The 19755-nt window shown below is 43.5% G+C and overlaps 1 protein-coding gene across 1 annotated transcript in view; it reads right to left on the reverse strand.

Annotated features, from left to right (window-relative positions):
* Positions 1-19755, reverse strand: part of LOC116050364 (cytosolic phospholipase A2 zeta-like) — a 70697-nt gene that overhangs the window by 12754 nt on the left and 38188 nt on the right. Inside the window, exons 5-15 of the mRNA XM_036003584.1 lie at positions 19366-19497; positions 18156-18196; positions 17997-18039; positions 14263-14317; positions 12839-12963; positions 12481-12576; positions 11414-11448; positions 9637-9775; positions 1059-1195; positions 636-714; positions 28-169 (exon numbers count right to left, since the gene is read on the reverse strand). Coding sequence (XP_035859477.1) covers positions 28-169; positions 636-714; positions 1059-1195; positions 9637-9775; positions 11414-11448; positions 12481-12576; positions 12839-12963; positions 14263-14317; positions 17997-18039; positions 18156-18196; positions 19366-19497 — 1024 coding nt within the window. The remainder of the gene's footprint in view (positions 1-27; positions 170-635; positions 715-1058; positions 1196-9636; positions 9776-11413; positions 11449-12480; positions 12577-12838; positions 12964-14262; positions 14318-17996; positions 18040-18155; positions 18197-19365; positions 19498-19755) is intronic.

Below are 19755 nucleotides of genomic sequence, written 5' to 3' on the forward strand. Positions count from 1 at the left end.
ACACTGCAACAGCAACAGGGGTCTCACCCATCAGATAAGGGATGCGAACTTCTGGGAGTTTCTTGATGATATGACCAATGAAGAACTGACTCCCGAAATCCTCAGTTTGGACAAACGCCCCATACTTCGGGATGCCTACCTCGTAGGGGGTAAACTCACACCACTCTGTCAACAAAATTTGTTATTTTATTAAGCCCTATTAGAACGGAACAAGTATTACCTGGGGACCTCTAGTAGTTTGTAATTATTGTGGCTGTTGTCTGTGTCAAGTGAAAATTCCAACGCAAACTACCGACCATATTTCACCAAACACAGAGGTTGGTTGATAAGATTAGTTCCGTGCGAATCGGCATCTTTGTTATTCAGAGTTGTTTTGTTGATTGTCCTGAATCTTTAATTATGTCATCAGCCTGGTGGTAGTTAATATTATCATATGCCAACAGTTTGATAATGACATTAATATATATATATATATATATATATATATATATATATATATATATATATATATATATATCAACTTGGCATTCATAGATTTAATTTCAGTTTCACATGATCAAACCTGCAGTTGTGTCAATATTGAACATGCTGTATATGTTCTTGGTCTTCAGTCACCTTGCACAATATCATCATGTCATTTGTTTCTTTGTTGCTGAGATGATACTGTCTATGTCCTGTGACCAGTTTGTTTCCTGATACAGAGTAGACATAGCCCTGTTCACATGGGGAAAATAGTGTTTACAGGGGTACAATGATTAAAAGCAATTCATAAACTCAGCAAACGTATACTTACTTAGACATAACACATAGCCAGGATAGGTTTTACAGCAGTTGCTCAACAAGTGTGGCTTTTGTGACAGCAGTAGAACATAAACAGGTCATGCCCTTTACTCACAGCCCCACTGCCCTGTTTCCTAGTAATTGATTATTTACTTTCTATAAGGAACAGCCCAAAACGTAAGGGATTGTCTGTCTCTGCCTGTCACTGTAAAACGAGTAGATTGATAACAGGATACTGTGACTGGCGTGACACTTTAATGCTCAACTGGTTCACTCACCATGTGGATCCAGAAACACCAGTGATGTAACTGACAGCATCCAAGACCCCTATATCCTTCAGGCCTCTCAGACCACCCAGCAGGCCTACCATTGCTCTGGCCCCTCCCCCGGAAGCCACCACTGCTACGATCGGCACCTGAACAGAGAATGCAGAGGTTTTGTTCTAGCAGCTCTGTGAGGCTGTACTTCGACTAAGGCTACATCCACACTAATACGTTTTGGTTTAAAAGCAAATATCTTTTGCTACGTTTAAGAATCATTTCCACACTTCGCTGGCGTTTCCGATCCCCTAAAACAGAGACATTTGGAAACACTGCTGCCCCCGTTTTGGTTTGAAAACTCTGGGGATACTAACAGTTCCACTTAGTCATCGCTCCAAGCGAATAAATACCTGCTCTTACTTTTCACCATTGTTGTTCTTTCTCCAAAGTATTTTCTGTATGTCAACTTATATATACAGTTGTGTTCAAAATAATAGCAGTCCAACATCACTAACCTCATAAATCAAATTTTTTGGTAGAAGTGATATTTCTACATGGCGAATCATTTACTAGTAAGTGTTGTAGAGTCATAGAACACCAACAGACCCAACAGCCATGACATGCACGCTGCTCATTCTGTGTAATTGAATCTGTAATTGAAAGGGGCATGTTCTAAATAATAGCAGTGTTGTGTTCACTTAGTGAGGTGATTGATTCTGTGAAGAAACAGGTGTCAGTTATGGCCCATATTTAAGGAAGGAAGGAAGCAAATGTTGTGCATGGTGGTTATAGTGCATTTCACACTAAAATACTCAGCAATATGGGTCGTTCCAGACATTGCTCTGAGGAACAGCGGACTTTGATTAAAAGTTGATTGGAGAGGAGAAAACATATAAAGAAGTGCAGAAAATGATAGGCTGCTCAGCCAAAATGATTTCAAATGCCTTGAAATGGCATCCAAAGCCTGAACGACGTGGGAAAAAACGGTCAACTACCATTCGAATGGATCGAAGAATAGCCAAAATGGCAAAGACTCAACCAATGATATCAGCTCCAGGAAAATCAAAGAAGACTTAAAGTTAACTGTGAGTACTGTTACGATCAGAAGAAGGCTATGTGAAGCTAAGCTATCAGCTAGAAGCCCCCGCAAAGTCCCATTGCTGAAAGAAAGACATGTACTGGATAGGTTGAAATTTGTCAAAGGACACATTGACTGGCCAAAGGAGAAATGGAGCAACATTCTGTGGACTGATGAGAGCTAAATTGTTCTTTTTGGGTCTAGGGGCCGCAGACAGTTTGTCTGACGACCCCCATGCACTGAATTCAAGCCACAGTACACTGTGAAGACAGTAAAGCATGGTGGTGCAAAAATCATGTTATGGGATGTTTCTCATACTGTGGTGTTGGGCCTATTTATCACATACCAGGGATCATGGATCAGTTTCAATACATCAAAATACTTGAAGAGGTCATGTTGCCTTATGCTGAAGAGGAAATGCCTTTGAAATGGGTCTTTGAACAAGACAATGACCCAAAACACACCAGTAAGAGAGCAAAGATTGATGTTATGGAGTGGCCAGCCCAATCCCCAGACCTCAATCCCATAGAAAACTTGGGGTGACATCAAAAATGCTGTTTCTGAGGCAAAACCCAGTAATGCAGAGGAATTGTGGGTAATGTAGTTCAATCGTCCTGGGCTGGAATACCTGTTCACAGGTGCCAGAAGTTGGTTGACTCCATGCAACACACATGTGAAGCAGTTCTCAGAAATAATAGTTATGCAACTAAATATTAGTGCCGTGATTCAAAGTAAAGCAAACCCTTGAGACATTTTTCAGTTTATACAGTAAATGTTTGAGTTTGTAAAGAAAAATGCAAATACTGCTATTTTTTTGAACAGCCTAATATTCCTTTTTCTTCACTTTCTGTAAAGGTAGAACACAAACTTAATCAATTTTGATCATGTTTTGATTTGGAATTGAATGTGCAGTGTTCCCAATGCATTTATATTATGAAATTAAAAGCTATTCTAAGGATTTTGAGCATTATTCACTTTTTTTTAAATCACACTGCTATTATTTTGAACACAACTGTATATATATAATGATTTACGGCAGGCAGACGGTGCTACAGTCACACATTCTGACGGGTCACAGATTTCGGTGTAACACTGGCTTTCAACAGATGGAGACAATTACGGGATTGTTAAGGATTCAAACCCGAGCCCGAATCATCCCTCTTCCTCCTAGACAGGTATATATATGTCTATTTCATTAATAAATAATGGTTTCAAAAGCATGGTTGAACGATCAGTAGGTGACATTAAATTATGTCCCCCTTCCGTTTTTATTTATTTTCAGTCCGTGTTTGTGTTGGCCTACTTTTTTCTTTTTGTCCCAATGAAGTTGGGTTCCATGAAATGCGCCTTATTAATCTAAGTTATTATTACATTAAACACATTAACGCTAGAATCAACATAAACTGAAAGTTAAATATAGACACTTTAAAATAGTATGCTTCTTGCTAATTAGCACAAAACACAAAGTGATGATGGAAATGTCTTAGTTTATTTGATTTAATTTATTTAAGGTATTTGGCCATAAACCAAAGTTTTGGACAAATGATTTCATTGTATCCTGTGGGGACATTAATTACTATACCAAAATTCATCCATCTGACTAAATTACCAACATTGCATTCCATAGAGCCAAAGCAGTCGCACTGCTAAAAATCACATAGGTTTAACACTGCTGTCATACAACTTAGAATTTGACTATACTGTATTATATTAAGGGATACAATACATGTTATTGATGTATGAATATGCACGTATTTCCTGTTGCCTAGTCTGGATCGGTGACATTTACTGGATAATCGCCAGCGATTGTTCCGCCAGACGTCCCTCGCCTTGCAAAACTTTGTTCATTTCTGGAAACAACAAAAATCCTTGAGCTAGCAAGCTACGCGCTGAAAATGGCAATTTCTTTTGGGGAATGATTGTAAAAATGCCTAAAGACCATTGGGATTGGTTTAAAGAAATGCAATCAACCCAGATAGTTCTATTTCGTATAGGCTTCGCCCTCTAAGCCACGCTATTGGGTTTATCCCTTCGCGCATGCGCAGTCGTGAAGATTTTCTTTCCCGCCCTAGCGTGCCGCTCGGGCTTCAACTACGTCCGCAAATACTGTATATAAACAGAGCGGACCCGTAGCTCTGCTCCCACTTTTTCTTCAAGCTAGCAGTATGAAGACAAGCTCGACTTCCAGCGGTGTTCACCTCTGCCCCACCTGCCGGACTGGCGGCATCCTGCCATCCCGCTGTGAGACCTGCCTTGGCGCCGCTTACGCCTCTTGCAAGTTCTGCATCCGCCTGCCATCTAAAGAGCTTAACCGGCGGGCGGAAGCTTTTCTGGAGTGTCAGGCTAGCGGGGAAGGCGATGGCAGCTGGGCAGACAGACGGCAATCCGTCAACACCCTGGATCCGCCGGAGGAAGGCTTTATCGACGAGCACGAGTCCGATGGCTCGATTCTCTTGGATAACGCCTCCATCACCGGCTGTCCCTCCTCCCCCTGGGAGATCTGGACCTCGAAACGGGGATCGATGCCCTCCCATTGCGGCTCTCCCCATCTCCGGAATGGCCAAGGGCACCGCTCTGGCGGTCTTCCCCTCTGCCTCAGGCGGCTCCACCCTCTCTTTTGGATCTGCCGGAGATCATCAAAAGGCGGCAGACCAGAGAGGCATAGCGCTTCCGGCTGAGCTTCCAGCCCCCGCTCGCGGCCTCTTGAGCGGGGATGTTTACGCTCAGGAGCCGCCCTCCTCATGGGCCCCACTCTGGCTGCGCTTCACGGAGCTTCGGCCGTTTGTGGAAAAGGCGCTCTCCCAGCCCGGGAAACTGAAGGCTCCCGTCTTTCGCTACGCCCCGTTTACCCGGGTTCAAGGCGACACAGAAGCGGGCTTCCCTTCGGTCCCCCTTCTGGAGCAGAGTCTGGCATCCATCCTGCTTCCGAAGGCCACTTTTTTTCGGCCACCGGAAGCCTACGCCTCCTTCGCCCCATGGATCAGGTATGTGCTCAGGTCACTGACCGGTCACACTAGTGTGCGGCCCAGGGTCTCGCGGCACAGAACAATATAGCTTTGCTAGCCTCCGCCGCCTCCGCCATGGCCATTAGCCTACTCCGGGAGCTCTTCCTCCGGCGTCCACGGTGGCGTTGTCCAGAGTCATGGCGTGGCAGACTGTGGAGCCAGCGAAACATCTGGCTCCACATGACACAGCTACCCACTGACATCAGACGCAAGCTTCTGTACGGCCCCATAGCTCCTGATGGACTATTTGGGCCTCGCCTACAGACAGCCACGTCCCATTTGCACCAAGCGGAACGATTTCGAATGCTCGGCTCTTGGAAGGCGGCTCCTCCACAGCAGCGCCGTCGCCATGACAACCGGCATGAAAGGAAGCGCGCCACAGCCTCTGCTGCGGCTGCGTTTTCCCAGGTTTCGAGCTCCGCTCCTCCGCCCGGCCCCCCTCCGCAGCGACTACCGGCTCCACATGACCGGCAGGCCTCTCGGAGCCGGAGGACCATGAAGGCGGCCCCCACCTGGTCTAACCTACCCCCGAGCCCCCCAACAAACAGCGGCGTCGGGGCGCGGGAAACGTCTGTCCACATACAGTTGAGAGATGGAAACACAACGGCCCTTTTAAGGGCCACCCCCACCCATCTAAAGAGCAGTTTCCCCTCAGCCAAGCAGCCCCTGTTCCCATTGAACAGTGCGCTGACAACATGACAGTCGTTACCCACACAAGCGCACACCAGCCCACCGCTGCACGCGGAGCTCTACCGCTCTCTCACTATGCAGACAGCGATTGCGAACGCTCATTCACTATGAACGGTGCCGCTCAGTCATCCCTCTCCCCCCGGCCATGCCAGCGGGACGACAATGACCCAGTGACCGCTCCCACCTCTCAACAGCGGTGACCGGCCCTTTCGTCAGAGCCCTCCATGGGCTGGGCGTCACAATCTCACGTCTCGCCCAGCGGCGGAATGGGCTCTGCGCTCCTTGCTGACCATGCCCGTAAACAAACACACAGACATGTGCACGCCTGCTCTCAGAGCACAGCGCAGCATGGATCAGGCTGACACACATGGACTCATGGATGTCAAAGCTGATATACACTTCAGCTCGCCTCCCCCCCGCCTCGCTTCGCGGGCGTATTGGAGACAACCATGTCATCCCAGGCAGAGCCAGATGCCATGACAGAGCTAGGGGAGCTACTGTCATGGAGCGCCCATTCCACATGCTGACCATCAGACATGTGTTGGAATGTGTGCGCCACCAAGAATGATTTACATCTGTGGATCTGAAAGACGCATACTTTCACATCTAAATCATTCCCAGACACAGGAGATTCCTGCGCTTCTTTTCCAAGGGGCCCATTTTCAGTACAACCGACTACCGTTCGGTTACTCACTGGCCCCCCCGCACATTTTCCAAGTGCATGGAGACGGCACTTCAGCCGTTGCAGAAAAAAGGCATCAGAGTCCTGTTTTATCTGGACGATTTGCTCATCCTGGCTCCCTCTCGGGAAACAGCGGCGCTGCACACTGTGGCAGTTCTGCAGCACCTGCAGACACTGGGTTTCGCCATAAACTGGCAGAAAAGCTCATTGGTTCCCACACAATCGATAGTTTATCTGGGCGTAGTGCTAAACTCGATTGTTATGAGAGCCAGGCTGTCAACACCAAGGCAAGACGTGCTGCTCTCTCTCCTGTTGCGCACCACGCCACGCGCAAAGGTGTCAGCGCTGTCCGTCATGCGCCTTCTGGCCATGATGTCCGCGGGCTACATGGTGGTCCCCCTGGGGCTTCTCCACATGAGAAAAATCCAGAGGTGGTTCCTCCGTCAGCGTCTCAACCCCATACGTCACAAGTGGCGAATGCTGATCATTCCTCCTTCCCTACAGTCGGACCTGTCATATTGGGGGAACCCCCAGACCTTGTCAGCTGGGGTTCCCCTGGGCAAGGTGACGTCATACGTGACAGTGTAGACGGACGCGTCCCTCACTGGCTGGGGGGGAATGTGCGAATCACAGGTGGTGGGAGGAGAATGGGGGCAGACCTAATGTCGAGGGGAGGGCCCTCTCACAACGAGTGGAAATTGAATCCCACTATTGTTCAGAAGCTGCGGAGCGGAGGTGGATCTGTTCACCTCACGAGAAAACACACTCTGTGGTTTTCCTTGAGCGCACAGGACAATCCACCCCTCGGTGTGGACGCTTTCTCCCACCACCCCTGGCCCAGAACCCTCCTATACGCTTTTCCCCCGGTCCCTCTGATTCTCGTCTCCTGGAACGCATCCAGGAGGAGAATCTGTCGGTCATCTTGGTGGCGCCGGAGCGCACGAGCGCATCCTGGTTCCCGACACTGGTCCAGCTGCTGACGGGTCCCCCCCTGGCAATTGCCGTGGCGCGAGGACGCCCTGTCACAGCTGGACGGCGCGATATCTCACCCCCCCCCCCAGTGATAACCCAGCGACTGTGGGGCTGGCTGCTGAGCGGGAACGCTTGCAGAGGTTAGGCTTGCCTCCTGCCGTGGTGCGCACTATTCAGAGCACAAGAGCCCCCTCCACAACAGCGTGTTACGTGGCGCGTTGGGCCGCTTTCCAGCGCTGGTGCACGGAGAGGGAAACAGACCCTATATCGTGTCCCCTGCCTCTCGTGTTGACTTATCTCCAAACATTGGTAGATAATGACCTGGCTCTGTCCACAGTCAAAGCCTACGCAGCGGCCATTTCATCCTGCCACGAAGGCTATGGAGAGAGAACGGTTTTTGCGCACCCCCTAGTAAAGCGTTTTTTGAAAGGGGTCAGACGACAAAAACCCGCCGTGCGCTCTCTCACTCCCCAATGGGATCTGGCCCTGGTGCTTCGAGCTCTGGGGAAGCCTCCTTTCGGGCCCTTGGCACAAGCCTCTCTCAGGTTGCTGTCCCTAAAAACGGCGCTTCTCCTTGCCCTGACGTCAGCCAAGCGAGTGAGCGACTTATGTGCGCTGTCAGTTTCACCGTCCTGTCTCTCCATTAGAGGGGACGGGAGCGCAGCCACCCTACAGCCTAACCCTTCTTTCACACTGAAAATTTTAACAAATTCCTTTCGGTCGAGGGTTTTTTCCCCCCGCCTCATTACAACGACGTGGAGGAGGTTTCCCACCGATTGTGCCCGGTGCGTGCGTTATCACAGTACGTTTTACGCACGGCGGACATAAGGCGGACACAACAGCTGTTTGTACACTATAGGGAACACTCCCAAGGAGCGACCCTGTCAAAACAGGGTCTGTCTCACTGGCTGTGTGAAGCTATCACCCAGGCCTATAACACGGAGGGGGCGGAGCCCCCCCAGGGCATCCGGGCACATTTTACAAGGGCACTATCGGCATCAACAGCTCTGTTCAGAGGCATGTCAGTAGCCGACATCTGCGCGGCGGCCTCTTGGGCATCCCCATGCCCTTTCATCCGTGTCTATTTGCGGGATATGTCCGAGCCCTCTCTGACTCACTCGGTTCTATCCTCACTCAACGACAGATGATGCCCCGTCGTATGTGGGCTGGGTGCCGAGAGGAGAGCGGCGTCCCACATATATGTGTAGCCTATGTATATATGTACATATGTATATATATATTTGTCGCTATCACACATCCTCTCTCACTGCCATGCACGCCTACAATCATGATATGTGCCACTGCATGTGCACTGTCTGGGGTCCTCTCCCCCCCTACTCTGGGTGGCTGGGAGGGACTCGGCCGTCCCATAATTATCAATCATGTACTACCCTCACCAATCATGCACGCCTGCCCTCTCGGCTAGACCAAATTATTACCATGGCAGGCCCCGTTACCTAGATAACGGATTATCTGATACAGTCCCCTGTCAGTGCATGAGAGAGAGACAGAGGGAAAAAAAAATTGGCATTGACTACATCAGCTTCGCCCTAACCCAATAGCGTGGCTTAGAGGGCGAAGCCTATACGAAATAGAACGATAGTTACGTTATTGTAACTCCAGATTCTATGAGTATAGGCCTGGCCCTCTAAGATCCGGGCCACCTGCTCCAGTTACATTAGCTGAAGAAAAAGCTTATGTTGGGAGCAGAGCTACTGTTTATATACAGTATTTGCGGACGTAGTTGAAGCCTGAGCGGCACGCTAGGGCGGGAAAGAAAATCTTCACGACTGCGCATGCGCGAAGGGATAAACCCAATAGCGTGGCTTAGAGGGCTACGCCTATACTCATAGAATCTGGAGTTACAATAACGTAACTATCGTTTTTTCTCTTATCTTGAAATGTATGTGTGGTGTCTGAGGAAAGTGATTATATAAACAAACTGTTTTGAGTACACAAGGACCGTGTCAAGAGTCTGTACATGTGTATTACATGTCATTATAGTGCTTGTAACTGTTGGTCTTGACTTCTGGCCTTATTCTTAGCCCACTTTCATATATATTTTGTATTTATTAGCAAAATATTTTGCAAATTGATATTGGGTAGGGGGATGGAAGAGTGTGCAAGGGCAAACGTACAAAAGTAACAATGTAAGTAATTGCACTTTACCTTTTTAGTTTCAGGTGGAGAGCCAAGGCCTAACATCTTCTGCAAAGCCTGTGCCACTACAACTTTTCTCTTCTTCAGATACTCTTTCTCCTGAGGTGGGATGTCAAGGTCCAGACGAACTACAAGACGTTCCTCCTTGCTGTGGATTTCCAAGGTAAAAGCAAGTGCAACATAACACAAAGCTGAAAAGCAGTCTTTCACTGACCTCTTCTGGTTAAGAGTTTTTGCACCCCTGAGCACTCAAAGCATCCATTTTTTATATATATTTTTAATATACTTTTGGTCTGGGGCTGTTTTCATGGTCGGGTCAAGGCTTGTCTGGTGTGTGATACTGCTGGCTGCAAATCAAATTGCCCCTTGGAGATAATAAAATGTCCTCCACCTTGAGGCCCCTTAGTTTCAATGAGGGAAATTGTAATGCTTAATCACACAATGATATTTTAGACAAAGGTTTTCTTCAAACTTTGTTGGAACCATTTGGCTTTACTGTTTCAACATATCAATGCCGGGCTTTTAAATATATGGTTTTCCATTTCGGTGTGGAAGAACTTGACTGGCCCACACAGAGACCTGACCTCAGCCCCATTCAACACCTTTGGGATGAACTGGACCAACATCTGTGCTGGACCTCCCTAATGCTCTTGTGGCTGTATGGCAGCCAATCCCTGCAGCCAGGTTCCATAATCTCATGGAAAGCATTCCCAGTCAAGGCTGAATATCCATGGCTTTGGAATCAACACTCTCAAATCATGGGTGTAAATCTGATCTAACAGTAGGGGGGGGACAATAAACATAAAATTTCTGAAGAGCAATTTTTGAAGGCGACACAAATAATACAGCCACAATAATACTCGTAGAGGACATGTGTACACAAGCCACAAAAATACCTTAAAACATAATGACTTATTTTGAAAAAGTGTCCCCATATAAAAGAAATACAGTACTTTTGTACACTTGTTAAATTAGCGAGCCACTAGTAAAGCTCATCAAATATGAATTAGGTTCATAGGTTCACCACGCGGTCATATTAATTATAAAATGATCTTGCGTCCTCCGCATAAATATTAGGTTTTGTCTGGGACAGAGGATATATATTTAACTGCAGCAAATCCACTGATCGGCCACTTCAAACACAACTGTAGATCTCCAATATTAACCCTAATCAGTTCACACACAACGTTAGGCTTATCGCCGTGGTAACGTTAGTTGTAGTGGGTGCATTTCTATCCAACAAGCTATTAATCAAGCTAGCTAATGTTACATTATATTACACTAACATAGCAAACTTTTTTGTCATGACCAATTCATTAATTACTCAGCATCATTTCTATTTGAGAAAAGAACAACTTCATCCGATGTTTAATGTGAATTAAACAGCCTTGAACCGCCTACTTACTAGCTACATTCCTGTCACTACCGATGTGACTGTGAGTGAGACGAGTGCCGATCCGATTCCTAACGTACAGCAGGCAGTGGACCAAACCACTGTGAGGCAAGGGAGGGGGGACTCAAAATGTTTCTAAACTTAAAAAGCATTTTTTGGAATTTGTTTGTTTTACTACTTACACAGATATTTTAAGTATACATCATTATGTTATTTACAATACACAGCATTGTTTTAATGATATTTCTAGGGGGGGACAACCCTTAGATGGGGAGGGTCCTGACCCCCCTGACCTCCCTGGGATTTATGCCCTTGATCACAATGGATGTGTAATAATTGGGTGTCCACATACTTTTGGTTGTACTGTAAAGTGGAAGTAGGAAAGCACCTTACCCTTCATATGTTTCCATGTCTAAATCCACTGTGTCCTGTGAAGGAAAAATGCCACACTATGAAAAATAGGACCGGTTAACTCACGTAGACACTTAGAAAGCTTTGAAGGCTGGGTGCTGGATCAACTTGCATGTGTTTTCTTAATGTGTTGTGGTGTGTTCTATTTGCATGTGCTTTCTTAATGTGTTGTCTTAATGTGTTTTGGGCCATTTGCATGTGCTTTCTCAAGTTGCAGTGCAGTGGTCTCTCAGGGCCACCGTATTGACAGCATGTGGGAACAATCCGGACAATGGATCAAACACAGTCCTCGCATCATCTTCTCATCACACGGGAGTTCGCCACACGGGAGTTGCCCTTGGACATAGTCTCATCAAATCAAATCAAACTCAAAGTGGTCGGCTCCCGGTGGCTCCGACTGTTGCCATCTTGGCAGTGCCTGATGTTGCCGACCTCCCAAGTAATCCAAAAAAGGGCCGAATGACTTCTACAGTCTCCTGTGACTACAGCCACCTGTCACTCACAGCGGCACACCATTAATTATGCAGAACTTTAAGCCTGAATGTAATTTAAACTGGAAATAAAACATAAAAAACAACCTCATGTGGCCATTCTAGGAACTGCAGGTTTTGACTCTTCCATCAAAAAACTCTGGAGCTATGGCGTCTTTAGTAATTGCAAATGGAAACATTTATTTGGTTATTATGGTGGTACGGTTATGGTCTCATAAGAATTTGCAACTCGTAAAACACAATGCACAAATGAATGCATGTTTACGGATACAAATCACTCACTGCATTCATTTGTGCATTGTGTTTAACGAGTTGCAAATTCTTATGAGACTGTTAGCACCATAGTTATTGTTTTGGCTTAACGTTTAACATGAGAAAATGTTGATAACACAAGGCTGAGTGTTAAACACTAAATTTTCCACTTCCTTGCACTTCTGCGTTGGCTTAATTTTTCAGCACCGGAGGATACGGCCCTGCCACCATTACAAAGTATAAAGAAAAGAAGAAGGCTCTTCTTTGCCATTTTTTGAACATTTTTCACACAAACTAAGTTCTTACCTGATTAATAACAAGGGACACTTTGCGTGCTTGTTTCTCTGGTAGTGGCTGGAGTTTTATAGACGTTTCCAATGGAGCAAAGGTTTCATCAGAGGGCTGAAAGACAAAGAGAAAATAACATTCCATGTTTTGCATTCTTTAAGATTCTGATGAGGCCTGTTAACTTGTGGCAGTTATTGTAGAAGAAAGCTATGCATTCATTAAAAAGAATAACATAAGAGTGAAGGTTTCATGCTTCTCTTTTCTTGATCTTGATTCCCTCCTCCCTTCCCAAAGTAGTTTATTAAGAACAGCTTCCACTGATAAAATATGTGGCATCTCTCTGTCAAACACGTCAAATAAAAATAAAAAAACTCACTGCCACTCCTAGTTCTGTCTCCAAGTCTCTGTTGATGTAGAAACGCAGTTTTGGGGTTTCCTTTGCATTAAGTGTGTGATTCTCCTGATAGGCACCCCTCAGTTTCAGCACCTTGTCCCTAGTATCTGGTGTGAAAAATGTAATTTGCAAGAGAAATATTTCATGTTAATCTGTAAAAACTGATGAATACCAATTTTGCTGTTGCTTGATGAGTCATAATACGACTAGGTAATAGTTGTGTCCTGATATGACTTCTCCAAGGATTCTTGATTTCTGTTATTTGTTGTCTGTCCCTTGGTCAGACTGTTTTCTTTCATCAGCGGGTAGAGCTTACAAAAATTTAGAGGATCTACAAATATGAAAAAGACTAAACAGCCACACTCACTGTACGTACACACCGCCGCCGACTTGAGCTTCTAAAGACACAGGAAGTCATTCATTGTCAATGGAAGCTGCTTCTCTCAGCTGCAAGAAGCGGCAGTCCGCTCACGGTGAAGTCCTGCACGGATCAACAGCTGGCGGCTGCTCGCTCTGCCTGCATGCTGCTGCGGTTCAGCGGCTAACGAGCGAGCTAACTGCTAACAGACACCGCTGCGACCAACAACCAATACACATTCTGTCATTATATATGTCATTTATAAAAGGTTTCTAGTGTCAGTGTATTGGCCGTGCAGTGGCTGCTTGATCTTTTTCCATGATGAACATAGAATGCTGCTACGTCAGAGTGGCCAAAGCGTGAAACAGCTTCCCCGTACCTTTTGACAAGCGTCCTTGACCGGGCGGCCAGAGCTTCTTTGCAGCTCAAGTCGGCGGCGGTGTGTACCTACAGTTAGGCTGCAACGCTCACTGTGAATGCAAGTTAAAGCTAGAGTGTGTAGTTTCTGTCTCCCCTATGAGAAGTTCTAAGTAATGACAAAAAAACTGTTGGCACGTCCACATGATACAAGCCCTCCTTTTTACTTGCGTCCAAGTCCTGAGGGAAATATCTGTCTCTTTAGTTGCTCCATTCTCCACTGTGTTCTCTGGCTCTTCACTAACTTTGATAGTTTTCCAAGCTCTTTGGCTAAAAAAAACTGCCTGCTTGAGTTACTGGTCGTAAAAAAAAAAACAATAGGTTAGGATGCTGAAACGCTCGGTACGACTGAAGTCAAGTGTTAATTCAGTGTGGGTTCATTACTACTAGTCTTTCACATTACACATTGTCATTTGACCCATTGTTAATATAATAATACTGATTAAAGCCGCTTTAAATGTAATGTTGGCCTTCAATTCGTTATTTTTTCTACATTCTTAGTATAGTTTATTGGCAATACAATCCTTCATATCTGTGAAGGTGGTCTGAATCCATCTTTCAAATTATTGAAAGTGAAAGCCTGAAGTCATTTATGGACTTATCGGATTGGACAGAATAGTAGTCTACATACGGTCATTGCTGCGTAGCTTGTTAACATCAATATCCAGTGCAGAGAATGGGGCAGCCTGGAAGACACAAACAGAGATCAGTTCCTTTGGTTAGGGTCATCAAAAGAAGATACTTAAGCTATTTAAGTTTAATTACTAATGTTAACTAGCATTTTAGTGATCAATAATTAGCCTGTGTCTATGTTATCTCCTTACATATACCTACGCTCTCCGTCTCTGCTAGATTGGGAATGATTGAGATTTCTCTTGGCACAGCTACCAGAAGACTTCCAACTTTCAGACAGGTTGCTCACGTCACATCTACGTCTTCAAGCTCAGTTGGAGGCTGCGCAGTAACGCTCAGCCATCACCGGGAAAGTGCTTCTAATATCCTTCACTGGTCTCTGTCCAGAGACACGGGATCTGTTGGTCCATTGGTAAATTGGTGCATAAAAGTGTATCCGAATACAGGAAATTAAATCTTTGATTCAAAATTTCCCTGGGGGAGGACACCACTATGATATGGGCATATCCCCATTCCCATATATATATAGGCCCATACATATACAGTACAGTATACCCAATACAATACATAAGACTACACCACTGCTTCAATAATGTGTTTACTGTGTTAATGGACTGAGGATGGGAGTAGGATTTGGTATTTGGTTTCGGATTCGGCAGAATCTTAACCAGTGGATTCGTTATTCGGCCAACCCCAAAAATCTGGATTCAGTGTATCCTTACTTACAAGATGGCTGTTTACACACTTGCTACATGAACACCAAGTGTGACTGCAACATTCTGGGCAAATATGACATCCTTAGTTGGGGAAATGTAATGGAATGCACTGACACTTGCTTGATGTTTAATATCAAAATGCAAATCCTCCACCTCTCTCTTAGTACTTTTATTAAGCAGAACAATTCAAACAAAAGATCCACTTTTGTCTGCTCTGGGAGGGAACTGTGTAATCTATTACTTCAGCCAATTATGCTTTCCTGTAAGATCTTCTCTACTGTGGAACACCCAGACAGTCAGACAGCAAACATTTTTAATCAAAATCTAATTGTCTTACTATTATTGTTGTTATTACTGGATAGCTGCTGCTAACTAGTCCCATGTCTTGCCTGCTGTCAGATGGCCAGCTTTGCATGGCCTGGGTATGTATATAATATTTTTAGTATTTTATAACAATCTGCTTTGATCTTCTACAGTTGTGTCTTACAACAGTGTTCTGCATGGCCCATGTGTTTGCTGCATGATGTTAGCCTTAGGCAGTATCACGGTAAACCAGGGTTTTTATTAATCCAGAAGGTTTAGTGAAGATAGTGTTTAACAAAAAGGTGACATTTAGAGTAGTAGATTTAGTCATAGACATAATATATATATATATATATATATATATGTGCTCAGCATAAATGAGAACACCCATGCTAAATTTGACGAAAAAGAGGAATAGAAAAATCATCTTTTGGAAATTGATCTTAATGCCTTTATTACCTAGAGATTGGCATGGGGTACTTTCCATAAAATCATCTCTCAATGCAAATCAAACCAGCTATTAGGCTAAATGAAATAAAACCATGCCAGTCTCTAGGTATGGTGAAGGGTATGTGATGATGTGGGGCTATTTTAATTCCAAAGGCCAAGGGAACTTTATCAGGATGCATAGTGTTCTGGATACTATGCATCCTGACGTAACATTTATTTATTTACGATACATTATTCATTCACAAAGACAATTGGTATCCTTAAAGGTTGGATTTCTCCTCATTTTTTTTTTTAAATTAAGGCATTAAGTTCAATTTGCAAAAGATGATTTTTTATTCCTCTTTTTAGTCAAATTTAGCATGGGTGTACTCATTTATGCTGTGCACTGTATATATATATATATATATATACACTAGGACTGTCAAAATAACACGTTAATTTCGATTAATTAATCTGAGAAAAAATAACGCGTTAAAAAAAATAACGCAGATTAATCCATTCCATATTGAGGTTGGACCCGGAGCCGTTCTAGCCACCATTGGACTGTAAAATGAAGGAGGGAGATGAGAATGTGCTGCCTGGATCATTGATTGGAACATTTACTGTAAAAATCTTCTTCCTGCCAACCCTGGCTACCGAAATCTGGAGCCACTGATATGTCTGCTCTTCTCTCTGATGCTCTGAAACAGACGATACAGGCAACACAAACACCGCTGCATGTGACGCCAGTTAACACTATACTCAACAGCAGCTAACGTTAGCCTACCGCTAGCTAGTTAACACTATACTCAACAGCAGCTAACATTAGCCTACCGCTAGCTAGTTAACACTATACTCAACAGCAGCTAACGTTAGCCTACCGCTAGCTAGTTAACACTATACTCAACAGCAACTAACGTTAGCCTATTTAACACTATACTCAACAGCAGCTAACGTTAGCCTACCGCTAGCTTGTTAACACTATACTCAACAGCAACTAACGTTAGCCTACCGCTAGCTAGTTAACACTATACTCAACAGTAGCTAACGTTAGCCTACCGCTAGCTAGTGAACACTATACTCAACAGCAGCTAACGTTAGCCTACCGCTAGCTAGTAGCTGGATTAAACACGGTTAAAATGCTGACAGCTAACTCTAAACGGTGTAAAGTGTGACTGTGTTTTACTGTAGAGGATTCAACACCAGGATGTAACAATCTGCAGCTGCCGTCGGAGAAACAACACAGACGGTGTGTTCAATGAAACTGGTAAACTACATCCTCGTGGTGCATTTTAAGTTATTGTAAATGTATCTTTCCCATCTGGTGGTTGTTTTTGTCGTTCAACAGCAATTTACTAGTGAAATAAGTTATTGTTATTGTTATACATTATTATTAAATCATTTAATTTTGACCATATGGCCTTAGCAATAAACAAGCCGTTCTTTAATGTCACCAACTGTTGTTTAGTACCCTTTTTTTTTCTTTTCTTTTTTTACTTTCTTAAAAAGTATTGGTTCAGGCACCGTTAATTATGTATGCAATTCATTTTGATTAATTAATCACAGAGTATGTAATTAATTAGATTAAATGTTTTAATCGATTGACAGCCCTAATACACACACACACACACACACAGTATATATATATATATATATATATATATATATATATATATATACACAGCACTTATGTTAAATGTTGGTATGATTGAAGATTGAATGTACAGATGTGCAAATCATAAATAGGGTAAGTGTGTGTATGGACGTCTGGATGTTTAGATGACTGGCATGTTTAGTGAACCTTAGTAGGGTGGAATGTAATAATTGTGGCAGAGACGATAATAATAATGAAGGTATCTACATAAAGATATGAAATAAAACCAAACTAGACTATAAAAAATAAAAAAATAATAGTACAATTTGAATTAATAAATAGTAACATACTTGAATATAAGTATAACTACATCAGCACTTTTGTCACATGTAAAATATTTGTGTTCAATAAAACATGGGTTGAATAATATATACAGTATATATATATATATATAATGATATTAATGATATTATGAGGAATTGCAATATAACAGTGAAATAATTGGCCGTGATAATGACTATTTCGTCAAACTTTATGCTGTAGTGCGTGGGGCAGCCGGACCGCCAACATGGCTTCTCATATTCCAGGTTGGTGATCTTCCAAACTTTTCAGCCGACATGGAGGATGGAGTAATGATGTAACATTGTATTTATTCAGATGTACATGCTGATGCCGTGTCAGAAATCTTACCACAAGGATGCCATTAGTGAGATATTCACAGGGGGGGTCCTCACTACAAAAGACACAGTATTTATTTAGGACCAGATCAGAGGTTAAATTAGAAGAATTAAGGAGTAGCAAATGTCTGTAAATATTTTCCAAAGTAAAAAAAAAGCTATATACAGTTACCTCTGAAGAAGCTCAAACGCTACGAGAAGTTTTTCATCCTTCTATAAAAGAGTGGACAAGGTACACTTACTCATGTACTCTACCTTACTACAATTTTCAAATTTCAAATGTTGTACTTTTTACTCATCAGTCAACATTTATTGACTCGATTTAGTTACTTTCCAGATTCAGATAAGTCATATGAAATATAATCCACCAATGAAAGATGATGTTTAATCATGGATAAACATAACACTTCATTGATCCCTTGGTTAAATTCAGAGCAGTATTTATATAAAAAAATACCAGCTGCAACATTAAAGTTATGCTCATATTAGTTAATACACCATTAGAATTCAATAATAGAATATGCATTATTCAGAAATGGGCTATTCTGCATACTGAGTACTTTTTCTACTTTACGTATGTTTTGATGCTAATACTTTTGTAGTTATACTTGAATGCAGGACTTCAACTTGTAACAGAGTATTTTTACACTGTGGTATTACTACTTTTACTTAAGTAAAATTTATCTGACTACTTCTTCCACCACTGAAACAGGGACTTATTGAAATTGTTGGGTCTTTGTAAATTATAGAGTGTGGTCTAGACCTACTCTATCTGTAAAGTGTCCTAAGATAACTCCTGTTATGATTTGATACTATGAATAAAATTGAATTGAAAGGGAATAACCTTCAACCATGATCATTTGATTAACACACATAGATAAGCAAGAACATGACATACACATGGACACAAAATGAGGTGTTTGTATTTGTACTGTGCAGTACTTGAGAAAGTGTGCGTTTGTATTTCAAAGTTGTATTCATATATTTATTTCATGTAAATGTGCCAGATTTAGGCATACAGGCTAATTTTTAACTTTTATCTGCTGCTTAGACAAATAAACAGCATTGTGAGAATGTCTGACAAAATTGTGGGGATACATTTTGAAGAGTTATCTCTTCTATACAGAGCCGGAGCCATGAGGAAAGCCACTGTGTACTGAGTATTTTTTGTATATTTTGATGCTAATACTTTTGTACTTCAACTTGAATGCAGGGCTTTTTCTTTCTACACTGCTGTATTATTACTTTTACTCAAGTAAAAGTGATCTGACTTGGAATAACCTTTAACCATGATAATTTGATTAACACATTAAGATAAGCAAGAACATGACACAAACATGGACACAAGTACAGCTGCTAATCCAAGAGGTATTTGCTTTTACCTCAGGGTTTATGTTGAAGACCTTGGTCTCCTTCTTCCCGACTCTAAGGTTCCTGACATCAAACAGAAGAGTGGAGATCAGGTCATCCCGGGCCATGGTGTCCTCATCATACAGCTGCATCTCTAGAATGTTCTGGAAGGAACAGCAGAGGAGCTCACTGCCGGCTCACACTTCTACTTTTCACAACTGAAGCCACACGTGCAAAACTCCAACTACAGTCTGCACTTCCAACAATCACCTGAACTAAACAGTTCACATCAGCTGAAAAACTCCTTCACAGCAACACAACTCTTCACACACGTCTCAGAACAGGCTCAGTGCTGAGAAACACTCAGAACACTCCTCACTGAGATAACACACACACTGTCACTCAGAACACACAGAGACAAC

This window comes from Sander lucioperca, chromosome 7 (assembly GCF_008315115.2).
Source record: "Sander lucioperca isolate FBNREF2018 chromosome 7, SLUC_FBN_1.2, whole genome shotgun sequence".
NCBI classification, from domain to species: domain Eukaryota; kingdom Metazoa; phylum Chordata; class Actinopteri; order Perciformes; family Percidae; genus Sander; species Sander lucioperca.